This window comes from Panthera tigris, chromosome B3 (assembly GCF_018350195.1).
Source record: "Panthera tigris isolate Pti1 chromosome B3, P.tigris_Pti1_mat1.1, whole genome shotgun sequence".
Taxonomy (NCBI): Eukaryota; Metazoa; Chordata; class Mammalia; order Carnivora; family Felidae; genus Panthera; species Panthera tigris.
The window spans coordinates 146,033,263-146,048,925 of record NC_056665.1 but is presented as its reverse complement, the minus strand read 5'-3'; the positions used below and the strand labels follow the sequence as shown (position 1 = coordinate 146,048,925).

At 64.9% G+C, this 15,663-nt stretch overlaps 1 protein-coding gene across 1 annotated transcript; it reads left to right on the top strand.

Moving 5' to 3' along the window:
• Positions 1–498: 498 nt before the first annotated feature.
• On the top strand, positions 499–11,584 carry LOC122239532 (immunoglobulin gamma-1 heavy chain-like). Its single transcript, XM_042989288.1, has 9 exons — positions 499–640; positions 853–1,152; positions 1,285–1,592; positions 3,855–3,991; positions 4,148–4,281; positions 9,971–10,261; positions 10,538–10,570; positions 10,696–11,025; positions 11,134–11,584. The coding sequence occupies exons 1-9, from the start codon at positions 514–516 to the stop codon at positions 11,460–11,462; spliced, it is 1,989 nt and encodes a 662-aa protein (XP_042845222.1). The 5' UTR covers positions 499–513; the 3' UTR covers positions 11,463–11,584.
• Positions 11,585–15,663: the final 4,079 nt, after the last annotated feature.

The window sequence follows — 15,663 nt, the reverse complement described above, 5'->3', positions numbered from 1 at the left end:
TGGGCTGAGTTGGCCTGTACTGGGTTGGGCTGGGCTAAAGTGGGTTCAGCTAGTTGGTTTGGTCTGCCTGAATCAGGCTTCAGCGAGTCAAGCAGGGTGTACTGTTCTGCTAGGTCCAGTGGCCAAGGTCAGTGAGGCTACATTGAGTGGGACTGAGCAGGTATGACAAGCCTGGCTGGCAGGCTGAGCCAAACGGAGCTGAAGGGTTTTGGTGGAGTTTGTGGACTGAGCTCAGATGAGTTAGCCTGCTCGAAATCGGGTCTCCTGGGCTGACGTGGGCCAGGCCGGACCAAGGCGGACTCCCGTGACCTGAGCTGGTCTGAATCAGCAGAGCTAGTGAGGCTGGGTGTGGAGCGGGTTAGTATCGCTGCTCTCGGCCGTCCTGACGCGAGGCCACGTGGACTGGTCGGTCTCACCGGACCGAGGGGGCAGCGTGGACGATGACCTGGGGTCTGGGCTCCGGGGAGGAGTCACCACCTGGGGGAGTGGGGGAGGACTGATCCGGGCTCTGCTATGAATGGGGCCTGTAGTCGGGCTCCCTGGAGCCTCCGCAGGTCAGGACACGAGTCAGACACCTCTGCTCCCCAAGAACCCCACGTTCCTGCCACTCAGGGCTGCGGGCAGGGCGTCCTGGCCAAAGGTAAGAACACCCCTGCTTCTGGCAGGGACACAGGGGTTCGTGGGAGGGCGTTGCTAGCAGACTCGGGGAACAAGAGTCCAAAATGAGCATCTGCCCCCTGAGGCTGGAGAAGGGGTCCCCGTGCGCCCCTCCCCCCGACCACCCCGCTCTGCCCCACACTTCTCCCCCTCAGACTCCGCCGGTCGGCACTGACACTGCCTCTGCCCCCACAGCCTCCATCCAGGCCCCCCTCGTCTTCCCCTTGGCCACCTGCTGCAAAGGCACCGTCGCCACTGCCCCGTCCGTGACACTGGGCTGCCTGGTCACGGGCTACTTCCCGATGCCGGTGACCGTGACCTGGGATGCGGGGTCCCTGAACAAGAGCGTCGTGACCCTCCCCGCCACCCTCCAGGAGACCTCTGGCCTCTACACCACCACCAGCCACGTGACCGTCTGGGGCGAGTGGGCCAAACAGAAGTTCACCTGCAGTGTGGCTCACGCGGAGTCCCCCACCATCAACAAGACCGTCAGTGGTGAGCCACGGTCGGGCTGGAGGGGGGGGCAGGCGTGGCGGGAGCGGCTAGGAGAGGAGGAAGGCGCCTGGGCGGGCACGTGGGTGTCGTGGGCTCAGGGGGCTGACGCCACGCTGCCACCTTCACCCCTAGCGTGTGCCATGAACTTCATTCCCCCCACCGTGAAGCTCTTCCACTCCTCGTGTGACCCCCTCGGTGACCCCGGTAGCACCATCCAGCTCCTGTGCCTCATCTCCGGCTACGTCCCAGGTGACATGGAGGTCACCTGGCTGGTGGATGGGCAGAAGGCCACGAACATATTCCCATACGCTGCCCCCGGCAGGCAGGAGGGCAAGGTGACCTCCACCCACAGCGAGCTCAACATCACGCAGGGCGATCGGGTGCTTTTGCTTTTCTGTACAGCACAAAGAATTCTTTTAATAAATAGATTTTGTTTTTTAGTTTATTGAAGTACAGTTGACGCACAACATTCTGGTGGCTTTGGGCGTGGAGCACGGGGATGGGACAGTCTGTGCACTACAAACGGCTCACACCCGTGTGCCACGTTTGTTGCGAACGATGAGCCAATGTGAGCGGATTACGGCTGAGTAAAGTCCGGAGTTCACAGTAAGGTCCACCCCTAGTAGGTTCTCTGAGCCTGCACCCTGTCCGCGGTGCTGCCCCGGTCAGCCCGCTGTTCAGGCTGCTGTCCTCGTGTTTCCCCCACTACCGTTTCCTACAGAAGAATCGCCCGGCCCGAAGATCCCCTCTGCCCCACCCGTTCCTTCCTCCCTCCCCCCAAACGCCCGGCAACCGCTGACCTTCTCGCCGTCACACTACATGCGCTGTCCCCCACATCACGCAGTGCGGATGGTACAGCGTGTAGCCTTCTCCAGCTGCTCCCTCCCCTCAGGCCACACGGGCCGGCACGCGGCCCACATGTGCCCACGGGGTGCTGACTGTAGGGCTTCTCGGCACGAACAGACCTTCCAGTGGCCCTGCCACGAGGAGGGCAGGTGTGTGTGCTGGCCTGGCAGCCCGAGCCCTCCTCCACCTTCTGTAAGAAAGAATATCATGTCGTCCAAGGTCACTTTGCTTGAAAGAGGCACCCCCGGCGGGGGGAGATGGTCCGCACCATCCAGGTGAGGGTACTACACAAATACCTCATATGCCTGCACATAATATTGCATATACACAGTAAGCATCTGCAGGCGCCTGGAAGCAGGTGCCCATAAGGGGAGGGGAGGGGTTGCTGAGACGCTGTGGCAACAAGTCAGGCTGGAACGAGCCAGGCCCCGGGCCAGGCTGGTGTCTCACGGCTGCCCTGGACGACCACCACCGCAGGCTCTGACGCCGCGGGTCGGGGAGAGGCCCCTGGAAGGGACATCCGTGAACACCTCCAAAGCATCTCTTTGTTCTTGTAACCACACGGTGAATGTTTCTGAAAGCCAAACCCAGAGCTCAGCGTGAGGGTTGAAAAGCGTCAACACTAGGTAATTTCATCGCCTCACCAACTTTTCTGTGAAAGGATTATTCTGGAAAGGACGGGCCTTGCAAACCTAGGCTGGGACAGGTGTGTGGTCTCTGCCAAAACCCAGTGCCTGACGGCCCACATCCCACTGCCACGCCCTCGGCAGCCGAGGCAGCCCTCCCCCACACTGATCCGCCACAGCAGGTGCCCCAGAGCCCCGTGATGACCCCACGAGGGACAGCGACCGGCGCCACGCCAGGGGCACTGCATGGGGACCAGGGGAGGGAATTAGCTGTCCAAGGGAAGTACGATGTGCCACTTTGTCTTGCCAAAACCCTGCCTTTAGAGGTGCCTGGGGCCCCATGTCCCTAACGCACGGTAGCCGGGACACCCTCGAGGGTTTTGCCAAACTCATCGGTTCCGGTGATCTGACCAGAGTTGTGTAGATGGATGTGCTTCTTGAGCAACCAGGGGCCCACAGCTTGCAGAGGACCCTAACTGCCGGGCACCGCGAGAGGGGGCCGGGCTGCGGGAGCCCGGAGTGTGGGGTGCACACTCCCTTCACCGACGCTGTGACCGATGGCATTTGCAAAGTGGCCACTGCAGTATTTCCAGGACCACGGGCTCCTCCATCACCTTGCCCTGCCCCACGCAGGGGGCGGGGGTCTGCTCCCCTCCCCAGAAGCCCAAGGGTCTCTGTGAACTCCGTGGGGATGGGGACACAGAAGGGTCATTGCTGGATTCCTAAGATCAGGACCTAAGGAGACATGGCTTCTCGTGGGAGTCAGGCCCTGGGCCCAGCGCAGCCGTCCAGCTACGGCCAAGGTGCCATTCTGGGGAGCCCCGGGGACCGAGCGGGCCGGACCCACCCAGCCAAGGCCCCAGACCCTAGGAGGGGCCCAGAGCCCTCGCTCACATGAGTGTGAGCAGGGCAGAGAGCCTCGCACCACAGGCCGAGGGCTCCAGGCACACCCACAGCCCAGCAGGCCCGGATTGGGACTTGGACGTGGTGCGGAGGCGTCCCCATCGAGGCCTAACACCGCAGGAAGCGGCAGCCTGGGGTGCACACTGTGGTTGTCCAAACACAGGGGCTGAGGGTTCACGGCCCCCTTGCACGGGCAGCACAGGGACCACACAGGGTCTCTCAGCTGCAGGGACATTTTCAGGTCCGGTGACCACCACAAACTCTGTCGCTGCACATCAGGCTTCTGTCTGTCCTCTAGGGTAGTAGCTTCCCTCTGACCATGGGCAGATGACCGTGACCGTGGCTGAAGCCAGAGGAAGACAGCGTCCCACCAGGGAGGCCACACTGCTGAGTGGACGGGACAAGGCCCAGGGCAGGGCCTCAGGCTATGGGTGGGTCAACCTGTGCCCACACCACACGCCCAGGTGAGAGCGGGGTTCCTGTGCCCTCCTTTGGGACCGCAGCCACCCCCCACAACCCACCCCCACACACCCAGGCCCTCTGAGACAGAAAGTACCCAGAAGAAAAGGGAACTTCAGGAAGCGTGTCGCCGAGCCACCTAGTTTCAATCCTGTTCTTAGTCTTCCTACGGCTGCCTGGGGGCTAGGAAGGGGGCTATGGGCACAGAGCTCAGCCACAAGGAGCCACATGTGCCTGGGGCCAGAGTGGGGAGGGCCGAGGTGCTGGGGCCAGCCTTCCATCGCCCCAGCCCTTGGTGAGTAGGCTCCGCACGGAGAGAGGGCGGCGTGGGGGCAGCAGAAGCAGCACAGGAGCCAAGGAGAGACGGGGCCCCACGGAGGGGCCGGAGCAGCCAGCATGGGGGACACAGGCTGCCTGGGGGCCAGGGCACCGGCCAGGGCAGGGACGAGGGAAGCATGGGCAGGAGCGCCCACGCCAACATTGCTGGACGCACCGGACATGGCAACTGGGCCTTCAAGGAGCATGATGGCCATGGTGGGCCTGAGGCCTGCCCTTTGCCATCTGTGCTGGGAGCCCAGGGCTGGGCTAGACTGCGCTACTGCAGGACCAAGGCCGACACGGACAGACAGGCCTAAGGTGAGGGCACAGGGAGAGGCTGGCCCAGCACAGGGGAAGAAGAGGACCCCAGATGGCCCGAGGGTCCTGTCCCGGACACTGGGGCTGGCTCTGGCCCCAGGCCAGGGTCAGAGGTGCTGGCCATGGGGTCCTGGACTGCAGCAGATGAGCAGGGACAGAGCACGAGGGGCTGGCAGGGGCTCCCGTGTGCTCTCCCCTGCACAGGGGCAGACGGTCAGGAGCCAAACCTGGGCTAAGGAGTCTGGGATGGGCAGCTGAGACCGGGGCAGCCCTAAGAACACACAGTAGTTGCGGGCTGAGTTCGCCTGTGGGGGAGAAGTCATGGGGCAGCAAGGGCAGAAAGCAGCAGTGGTGGAGTTTGTGTAGGTGAGCAGGGGCAGGGGAGGCCAGGAGGGGGAGGGGCTGCCCCAGGAGCTCCCAAGGTGCACACAGAGCTGGTACAGGTGAGTAGCAGCAAGGGGCAGGGAAGCAGGGGTAGGGGGTGGGGGCAGGAGAGACAGGGCTACCCCAGGAGCTCAGGAGAGCCAGCAGAGCTTCTGAAGGTGAGCAGGGCCAGTGGGAGAGCAGAAGAGGCAGGGGGATAACAGAAGGGACAGGAGGCTTGCCCCAGGATCTCCCAGAGAGCACACAGAACTGGTACAGGTGAGCAGCGGCAGGGGGCAGGGCAGCAGGGGTAGGGGGGTGGGGGAAAGAGAATCAGGGCTGCCTAGGAGCTCAGGGGAGCAAGCAGATCTTAAAAGGGTGAGCAGGGGCAGGGAGAGGACAGGAGGGGCAGGGGGAGGGCATGACAGGCAGGGAGAGAGCAGAAGAAGCATGGGAGAACCAGAGGGACATGGGGCTGCCCCAGGAGCTCCCAGGAAGCACACAAAACTAGTACAGGGAGCAGGGGCAGGGGGCAGGGCAGGAGGGGCAAGGGGAGACCAGACAGGGAAGAGGGAGAGCAGAAGAGGCAGGGAGAGAGCAAGAGGGGCAGGAGGAGATCAGGAGAGGTGGGGAGAGAGCAGGAGGGGCAAGGGGAAAGCAGAGAACACACAGAGCTGGTCAGGTGAACAGGGGCAGGGGGCAGGGCAAGAGTGGCAGGGGGAGAGCAGGAGAGGCAGGGCTACCCCCAGGAGCTCAGGGGACCAGGCAGAGCTTGTGAGGATGGGTAGGGGGTTGGGAGGGAAGGAGGAGCAGGGGGAGAACAGGAGGGGCAGGGAAGAGCAGGAGGGGCAGGGGAGGGCAGGAGGGTAGGGGCAGGGCAGGCGGGACTGGGGGGAGGACAGGAGAGTCAGGGCTCCCCCAGGAGCTCAGGGGAGCCAGCAGAGCTTCTGCCGGTGAGCAGGGTTCCTGGGAGGGCAGCAGGGGCAGGGGGAGAGCAAGAGGGGTAGGGCTGCCCCAGGAGCTCCCTGGGAGCACACAGAGCTGGTACAGGTGAGCAGGGGCAGGGGGCAGGGCAGGAGGGGCAGGGTCGAGGGCAAGAGAGGCAGGACTGCCCCAGAGGCTCAGGGAGCAGGCAGAGCTTGTGAGGGTAAGCAGGGGCAGGGGACGGGCAGGAGATGCAGGGGTTGCCTCAGGAACTCCCAGGGAGCACACAGAACTGGTACAGGTGAGCAGGGGCAGGGGGCAGGGCAGGAGGGGCAGGGGGAGGGCAGGAGGGCAGGAGCGAGGGCAGGATGGGCAGTGTTGTCCCCAGGAGCTCCCAGGGAACACACAGAACTGGTACAGGTGAGCAGAGGCAGGGGAAGGACAGCAGGGGCAGGGGGAGAGCAGAAGGGACAGACAGCTGCCACAGGAGCTCCAGGGAGCACACAGAGCTGATACAGGTGAGCAGGGGCAGGGGGCAAGGCAGGAGGGGCAGGGGGGAGGGCAGGAGAGGCAAGGTTGCCCCAGGAGCTCAGGGGAGCAAGCAGAGCTTGTGAGGGTAGGCAGGGGGTTGGAGAGCAGGAGAAGCAGGGGAGACCAGGAGGGGCAGGGGGAGGGCAGGAGGGTAGTGGCATGGCAGGAGGGGTGGGGGGAGGAAAGGAGAGGCAAGGCTGCCCCAGGAGCTCGGGAGAGCCAGCAGAGCTTGTGGAGGTCAGCAGAGGCAGCAGGGTTAGGTCAGGAGGGGCAGAAGGACAGGAGAAGGGACAGACAGCTGCCCCAGGAGCTCCTGGAGGCACACAGAGCTGGTACAAGTGAGCAGCGGCAGGGGGCAGGGCAGTAGGGACAGGGGGCTGGGCAGGAGGGGCAGGGCCACCCACAGGAGTTCAGGGAGCAGGCAGAGCTTATGAGGGTGAGTAGGGGATTGGGAGGGCAGGAGGGGCAGGGGGAGAGCAGAAGGCACAGGCACTGCCCCATGAGCTCCCAGGGAGCATAAAGAGCTGGTACAGGTGAGCAGGTGCATGGGCAGGGCAGGAGGGGCAGGGGAAGAGCAGGAGAGGTAGGGGGCTACCCCAGGACCTCCCAGGGAGCACACAGAGCTGGTACAGGTGAGCAGGGGCAGGGGGCAAGGCAGGAGGGGCAGGGGGGAGGGCAGGAGAGGCAAGGTTGCCCCAGGAGCTCAAGGGAGCAGGCAGAGCTTGTGAGGGTAGGCAGGGGGGTGGAGAGCAGGAGGAGCAGGGGAGACCAGGAGGGGCAGGGGGATGGCAGGAGTGTAGTGGCATGGCAGGAGGGGCAGGGGTAGAAGAGGAGAGGCAGTCTGCCCCAGGAGATCAGGAGAGCCAGCAGAGCTTGTGGAGGTTAGCAGGGGCAGCAGGGTGAGGTCAGGAGGGGCAGGAGGACAGCAGAAGGGACAGACAGCTGCCCCAGGAGCTCCTGGGGGCACACAGAGCTGGTACAGGTGAGCAGGGGCAGGGGGCAGGGCAGTAGGGACAGGGAGCTGGGCAGGAGGGGCAGGGCTACCCCCAGGAGTTCAGGGGAGCAGGCAGAGCTTATGAGGGTGAGTAGGGGAGGGGAGGGCAGGAGGGGCAGGGGGAGGGCATAGGAGGCAGGGGGAGAGCAGAAGAGGCAAGGGAAGAATAGAAGGGACAGAGGGCAGCCCCACGAGCTCCCAGGCAGCACACAAAACTGGCATAGGGAGCAGGGGCTGGGGGCAGGGTAGGAGGGGCAGGGGGAGGACGGGGGGGAGGGGGAGAGCAGAAGGGGTAGGGAGAGAGCAAGAGGGGCAGAAGGAGAGCAGGAGGGGTTGAAAGAGAGCAGGATGGGCAAGGGGAGAGCAGGAGGGACAGGGTTGACCCAGGAGTTCCCAGGGAGCACACAGAGGTGGTACAGGTGAGCAGGGGCAGGGGGCAGGGCAAGAGGGGCAGGTGGAGGGCAGGAGGGGCAGGATTGTCCCAGGAGCTCAGGGGAGCAGGCAGAGCTTGTGAGGGTGAGCAGAGGCGGGGGGACGGCAAGAGGGGCAGGGGCTGCTGTGGGGCAGGGCTGCTTCAGACAAGCTGTAGACAGGAGGACACAGTGACCCTGGACTGTCCCCAGGGACCTGAGCTGAGAGAGCTTCCTGCAGCAGGCAGGGTTCTGGTGAGGTCTGGAGTCTGCAGGGGCTCGGGGGTGGGAGTTCTGGCCAGGAGGTGCTGAGGGCGGCAGGGCAGGGGGAGGTTAGGAGTGCTGCAGGGCAGGGGAGCTGAGGCCTGAACTGGCAGGACCAGGTCTCAGACATGCAGAGGCAAGAAGCTAGAAGGATCCAAGGCCTGGGCTCAGCATGAGGGGCCAGGCAAAGGGGTGGGGTGGAGGAGCTGCTAGGAGGAGGTGAACCTATGGGGAGCACAGACAGCTCGGAGCTACCACCAGGCCAGGAGCTCAGGGCAGCAAGTGAGCTTGTGCAGGTGAGCAGGGGCAGGGGAAGGAAGGAGTGAAAAGGGAGAGGACAAGAGAGGCAGGGATATCCCCAGGAGTTCTGGGGAGCAGGCAGAGGTTATGACAGTGGACAGGGGGTTGGGAGGGCAGGAAGAGCAGGGGGAAAGCAGGAAGGGCAGGGAGAGGGCAGGAGAGGCAGGGCTGCACCAGGAGCTCAGGGGAGCAGGCAGGGGATGTGAGGGTGAGCAGGGGGTTGGGAGGGCAGGAGGAGCAGGAGGAGAGCAGGAGGGGCAGGGAGAGGGCAGGAGGGGCAGGGAGAGGGCAGGAGAGGCAGGGCTGCACCAGGAGCTCAGGGGAGCAGGCAGGGGATGTGAAGGTGAGCAGGGACAAGGGGGAGGCAGGAGGGGCAAGGGCTGCCCCAGGAGCCTCAGGGGTGAAGGGCAGAAGGACTGAGCTAAGAGCAGCCCTGGACTAGGTGGGAGCTGAGCGGCACGGCACACAGAGACCACGAGGGCGGGGCCCAGGTGAGCCTCCCTGGACACGGGAGGGCGTGAGCCGCCCGAGGCCCGGTGGACAAGGTAGGGGGGAGAGGCGAGCCTGGGTAGGTAGGTCTCTGGGGCTGAAGGGACAGCGGTGGCCACAATCTTAGGCTCAGGGGCGCTGACCCCGCTCTGGAGGCTCGTGCGGATGGGGGACAGAAGGCTGGACATGACAAAGCCAGGAGGGGTGGCTCAGGGCAGTGGACCCGGTGCAGGGAAGGAGGGGTTGCTGGGAGTTTGAGGCAGGGCCGCCAGCCTGGAGTGTGGGTGGGAGGGGAGGCCAGGCAGGGCCATCAGACTTAGCAGAGGGGTCGGGTCTGGCTGGGGACGTGGGGTCTGAGGTGCTGGCACCGTGCACGAGAGGACAGCCAGGGCGGGGCAAGGCTCCCACCGGCACTGAGGGGCAGGCAGGCTCAGGAAAGACCTCGGCTGAAAGAGGGCTCTGGGGACAGGGAGGAGCTGGACAGGCCCCAGGGCACGGGCACTGAGTGAGCCCAGGAAGGCCTGAGAGGGGCTCAGGGCAGGGCCGGGATCCGGCGCCCGGGCGCTTTAGCTGCAGAGCTGACCCAGAAGATGTGAGGCCTGGAGGGCAGACAGCAGGCCACGACGGGGACTCCGGGCTGAGGGGCACGGGCAGCGGGTGGCAGAGGCCTGCTGTGTTCAAGAAAGGTCCCGCTGGCCCAGGGCAGATCCAGGCTGGGACAACAGGGCAGTGGGCTCAAGGCCTCAGCAGAGGCCCGTTGGGAGCAGGGGCCACCGGTCAGAGCTCAGACGGATGGCTCGGTCAGGCCGAGCACCCACAGGAAGCCCGAGTGGGGACCCAGGGGCTGGGCCCAGGAGACTCTAATCCAGCAGGAGGTCACCCAGCACCGACCGGGCCCACGGGGCCAGCACGTGCAGCCGCAGAAACACGAGGCCCCGGGGCGGCAGAGAGCTACGCCGGGCGGCTGGTCTGCAGACTTCCTGGAGGGCCACCCCAAGCCCGGGCACCTGATACCCTGCCCGGACCCTCCCAGGAGCGAGACCCTTGTGGTCACACGGCCTCCTCTCTTGCAGCCTCCACCACGGCCCCATCGGTGTTCCCACTGGCCCCCAGCTGCGGGACCACATCTGGCTGCACCGTGGCCCTGGCCTGCCTGGTGTTAGGCTACTTCCCTGAGCCGGTGACCGTGTCCTGGAACTCCGGCGCCCTGACCAGCGGTGTGCACACCTTCCCGTCCGTCCTGCAGGCCTCGGGGCTCTACTCTCTCAGCAGCATGGTGACAGTGCCCTCCAGCAGGTGGCTCAGTGAGACCTTCACCTGCAACGTGGCCCACCCGCCCAGCAGCACCAAGGTGGACAAGACCGGTAAGAGGGTGTCCACTGGGAGACAGGCCAGGTCAGCTGGTCCACCTGGACCCCGGGGCACAGGAGAGGCACCTCTGTCCCCCAAGCTCGGGGAGGAGGGCCTCTGGGCCTGGCTGCCTGGTCCAGTGTGAGCACAGGCTACACACCCCCACCATACTTCATCTCCACTGCAGGCACCAGTCTGGGGACGCCCCCCTGACCTGCCCTGACCTAGCCCACCCCAAGAGCTGTCCCCACCCCTGGCCCCCACTAACCTCCAGTCTGGTCTCTCTGCAGTGCCCAAACCCTGCAAGTGTCCCAAATGCCCAGGTGAGTCAGCAGGGCACCGCCCTGCACAGCAAGGCCATGGCCCGCATCCAGGAACTGCCTGGTGGGGGGAATGTTCAAGAGAGCCCCCCCAAATGCTGACCCCTGCATTGTGTCTCCCACACCAGTTCCTGAGATTCCTGGGGGACCGTCCGTCTTCATCTTCCCCCCAAAACCCAAGGACACCCTCTCGATTTCCCGGACGCCCGAGGTCACGTGCTTGGTGGTGGACTTGGGCCCAGATGACTCCGATGTCCAGATCACATGGTTTGTGGATAACACCGAGATGCACACAGCCAAGACGAGGCCGCGTGAGGAGCAGTTCAACAGCACCTTCCGTGTGGTCAGTGTCCTCCCCATCCTGCACCAGGACTGGCTCAAGGGGAAGGAGTTCAAGTGCAAGGTCAACAGCAAAGCCCTCCCCTCCCCCATCGAGAGGACCATCTCCAAGGCCAAAGGTGGGCAAGAGGACAGATGGGGCACAGGGAGGTCGAGTGGGGCCTGGCGGACCCAGGCCAGCCCTCCACCCTGGGAGTGACCATCTGTGCTGACCTCTGACCCCACAGGAGAGCCCCACGAGCCCCAGGTGTACGTCCTGCCTCCAGCCCAGGAGGAGCTCAGCAGGAACAAAGTCAGTGTGACCTGCCTGATCGAAGGCTTCTACCCGCCTGACATTGCCGTCGAGTGGGAGATCACCGGACAGCCGGAGCCAGAGAACAACTACCGGACGACCCCACCCCAGCTGGACAGCGACGGGACCTACTTCCTGTACAGCAGGCTCTTGGTGGACAAGTCCCGCTGGCAGAGGGGAAACACCTACACCTGCTCGGTGTCACACGAAGCTCTGCACAGCCACCACACACAGAAATCCCTCACCCAGTCTCCGGGTAAATGAGCAGCGCGCCCGGCCCCCCAGCAGGCCCCCGCGGGCTCTGAGCGCCCACCCCTGTGTACATCACCCCCCGGGCAGGCACCCTGCGTGAAATAAAGCACCCAGCACTGCCCTGGGACCTGTGACACTGTCGTGCGTCTTTCCGAGGCAGAGCTCAGGACACCCAGGCCTCTGGGAGGTGCGGGCAGGCCAGGCTCCGAGGCTCAGGGGTCACCATTCACGGGAGAGCGCGGGTCCCACCAGGGGCCGGGACCTGAGTGGGCAGGTCTGCACAGGCGGCCAAAACTCATGGCCGGGAGCCGCCTGGGACAGAGAGAGGGCTTGGCCAGGGGCTACTCAAGGCCGGAGGGGGGCGACAGGGAACGGAGAAGCCCTCCAGAGCCCCTCAGGGAACGGGGCGCACGGTCTTTCCCACGTCTGGACCCGCCCAAGCTGTGGGACGCTGGCCTGTCCTCTTCCGCTGCTCCCCCCGTCCCCTGGACCTCTTGAGAGCTCTGAGTTGTAGCTCTGTGCCAGTGCAGTAGCCAGGCCTGACCCATGCTGTGAGGACAGGCCCTCACCCTCCCTCAGATGAGGCGGCCCCTCCTGACTTCATCCTGCCTGGGGCCAGGCCTGTCCACTCGTGGGGACACTCACCCCGGTGCCCCAAACGGGCAGAGGCAAGCAGTCCTGAGTGCCCAGGGGAGGGACCATCCCAGACACCCACAGGGACGCTGAAAACAAGCCCCTCCCACTGAGCAGGGCCACCTTCACAAACACACACACACACACGCACACACTGGGCCTCACACGGGACAATGTGCCCGGGCCCAGACCGGAACCAGGCTTGGGAACCCTCACCGTGGACCCCAGCCTGGTCCCCACCCCCTCCCACACCCATCGGCTGCTCAGCAGCCCATCCACACGCCGACCACGCTGACCAGCCCTTCTTCTCCCCAGGACACTGGGTCCCCTCCCAACACACACCAAAACCCCCACCCCCAGCTGGCCTGACACTCGCACCCACTCGTTCGCTAGGGTCACTCCCTGCCACCCTCTCGACCCTTCCCTGGGCTCTGCTGACCCTCCCACCCTCTGGGCCGGGTCCCCAGGAGAACGGGTGTGGTGGTCAGGCTGCCTTCCCCCCAGACAGCCCCAGCACAGCGCAGAGCAGAGAGGGAGCGCGTCCCCACGGGCCGGGCCCAGGCGGGAGGATGGGGGCACCGAGGCCGGTGCCCTGAGGCTACGGAGGGCCGCGACCGTCACCCCGGGAACCACTCCTATGGGCAGGCATGGCACTGACCGCTCCCTTCCTGTCCAGAGCTGCTCCTGGACGACAGCTGTGCGGAGGACCAGGACGGGGAGCTGGATGGGCTGTGGACCACCATCTCCATCTTCATCACGCTCTTCCTGCTCAGCGTGTGCTACAGCGCCACCGTCACCCTCTTCAAGGTGGGTGTCCCCGCACCGCCCCGCGCTGTGGCCCGCTGTCCCAGCGCTGGGGACCCGCTGGAACCACGCCATCCCCACACTGACTCGACGCTGACCCCATGTTGCCCCCACGCTGACCCCACGCTGACCCTGTGCTGACCCCACGCTGCCCACAGGCTACCCCCACACTGGGGACCCACTGGAACCACGCTATCCCCACACTGACCAGACACTGACCTCATGCTGCCCCCACACTGACCCCACCATGACCCCACCCTGCCCCCACAGACTCCACGCTGCCCCCACACTGACCCCACGCTGACCCCATGCTGCCCCCACACTGACCCCACGCAGACCCCACCCTGCCCCCACAGACTCCACACTGCTCCCACACTGCCCCCACGCTGACCCTGTGCTGACCCCACACTGACCCCACACTGGGGACTCACTGGAACCACGCTATCCCCACACTGACCAGACACTGACCTCATGCTGCCCCCACACTGACCCCACCATGACCCCACCCTGCCCCCACAGACTCCACGCTGCCCCCACACTGACCCCACGCTGACCCCATGCTGCCCCCACACTGACCCCACGCAGACCCCACCCTGCCCCCACAGACTCCACACTGCTCCCACACTGCCCCCACGCTGACCCTGTGCTGACCCCACACTGACCCCACACTGGGGACTCACTGGAACCACGCTATCCCCACACTGACCAGACACTGACATCATGCTGCCCCACACTGGCCCCACCATGACCCCACGCTGTCCCCACTGTGACCCAATGCTGTCCCCACACGGACCCCATACTGACCCCATGCTGTGGACCCACTGTCACCATGCTGTCTCCCCTGTGACCCCACACTGACCCCATGCTGTCCTGCCTGTGACCCCCATGCTGACCCCAGCCTTTCCCCATGCTATTCCCATGCTGTCCCCGCAATGACACCAGGCAGTCCCCACACTGACCCTACACTGTCCCCACACTAACCGCACGCTATCCCCACGCTGACCTCGTGCTGCCCTCACACTGACCCCGTACTATGGACCCACTGTCAACATGCCGTCTCCCCTGTCACCCCATACTGACCCGATGATGTGGACCCACTGTCACCATGCTGACCCACTGTGACCCCATACTTTCCCCATGCTGTCCCCATGCTATTCCCTAGCTGTCCCTGCAGTGACCCCACGCTGTCCCCACACTGACCCCATACTGTCCCCACCGTGACCCGATGCTGACCTCACACTGACCCCACGCTGACCTATGCTGTAGACCCACTGTCCTCATCATGCTGACCCCACACTGACCCCACAGTGACCCAATGCTGTCCCCACACTGTCCCTACAGTGACCCCTTGCAGAACCCACGTTGACCTCAAGCTGTGGACTCACTATGACCATGCTGTCCCCACGCTGCTCCCAAACGGACCCCAGGCTGTTCCCACACTGACTCCCACACTATCCCCTCTGTCCCCTCCCAGTCCCCATGCCATCCCCATATGACTCCCTCCCACTCAAGTGGTCCCGGGGAGGGGGGCACCAGGATGGGGGGCTGTCCTCAAGGGTCCCAACCACGTCACCTCCTGCCCTCCTGCTGCAGGTGAAGTGGATCTTCTCCTCGGTGGGGGAGCTGAAGCGCACGATCGCGCCCGACTACAGGAACATGATCGGGCAGGGGGCCTAGGGCCAGCCGTCCTGGGCGGGTGTCAGCGCTGCCCCAGACCCTGCACAGGATCCCGGTGCATCAGCCTGCTGCCAGGCCTGCTCTCCCGCCCTCTGACCTCGCCACCCTCTGACCTCACAGCCACCCTGGGCCTGCGCCCTCGCCCTCTGGCCTCGCGGCCCCTGTGAGCTGCATCCTGCGCCCTGAACCCCCGTTTGGAGAATCGCGTGGACGGCAGGTTGTGCCCCAACCTGAGCTGGTGGACGCCCGCTGGCCCCTCCACGGCGGCCGCCAGGCTACCGCTGTGGCCGCGCACGGCCAGCGGGCACGCTCATCCTGGAGGAGGCGGGCGGCTGGCGATCCCAGCGTCTGTCTGGCAGGGACCGGCCTCCGTGCGAACCCCGTCCAGGCCAGGCTCCAGGACGCAGGGTTTCCCCGGAGCAGCCACGTCCGCCCAGATCCTGAGGAAGCTTCCGACGTGTCACTAACGGTCAGTCAGATCTTCTGCTCGGGAGGAGACCGCGCAGACAAGGGCCTGGGCCTGTGGCTGCTGCAGGAGCCCCGTGGATGCCGGGGACAGAGTGACATCCAGCCAGACAGGCCTCCTGCAGAGGGGTCTGGTGACCTGGTCCCCGGGCCAGTGGGACACAGCCTCGGTGGACACAGGTGGAAGGTGCCAGGAGGCCAGGGCGGCAGGCCCAGCCCGCCCCACCCTGTGGCCGGGGCCTGAGTCCCAACAGGCTCACGCGGGGGGTGGGAGAGAGAGATAAGCCCACGGCCGGGCGGACCCCCAGGACTGGCTCTCCGCCCTGTCTTTGGGTGGGTGCCAAGTCGGGGCCCCCACATGGGAAGAGATGGCCACGCAGGGGAGGAGAAGCGGAGCCCCCAGCCCCAGGGACAGACGCCCGGGGCTCCCACACATGGGAAAGCCACTGCTGAAGCTTGGCTAGCTTGTTTTATTCTTTTTAAATGTCTGGAGCTCCTTGATTTCCATTTGCATTTCTTTCTTTCTTTTTTTTTTCTTTTTTTTTTTTTTTTCTTTTTTAATGACAATAAAATATCCTTAAAAACTCCCTAACCGGCTGGGAAGGTCTTCCTCTGTTGACGCGCCCCGTGAAAT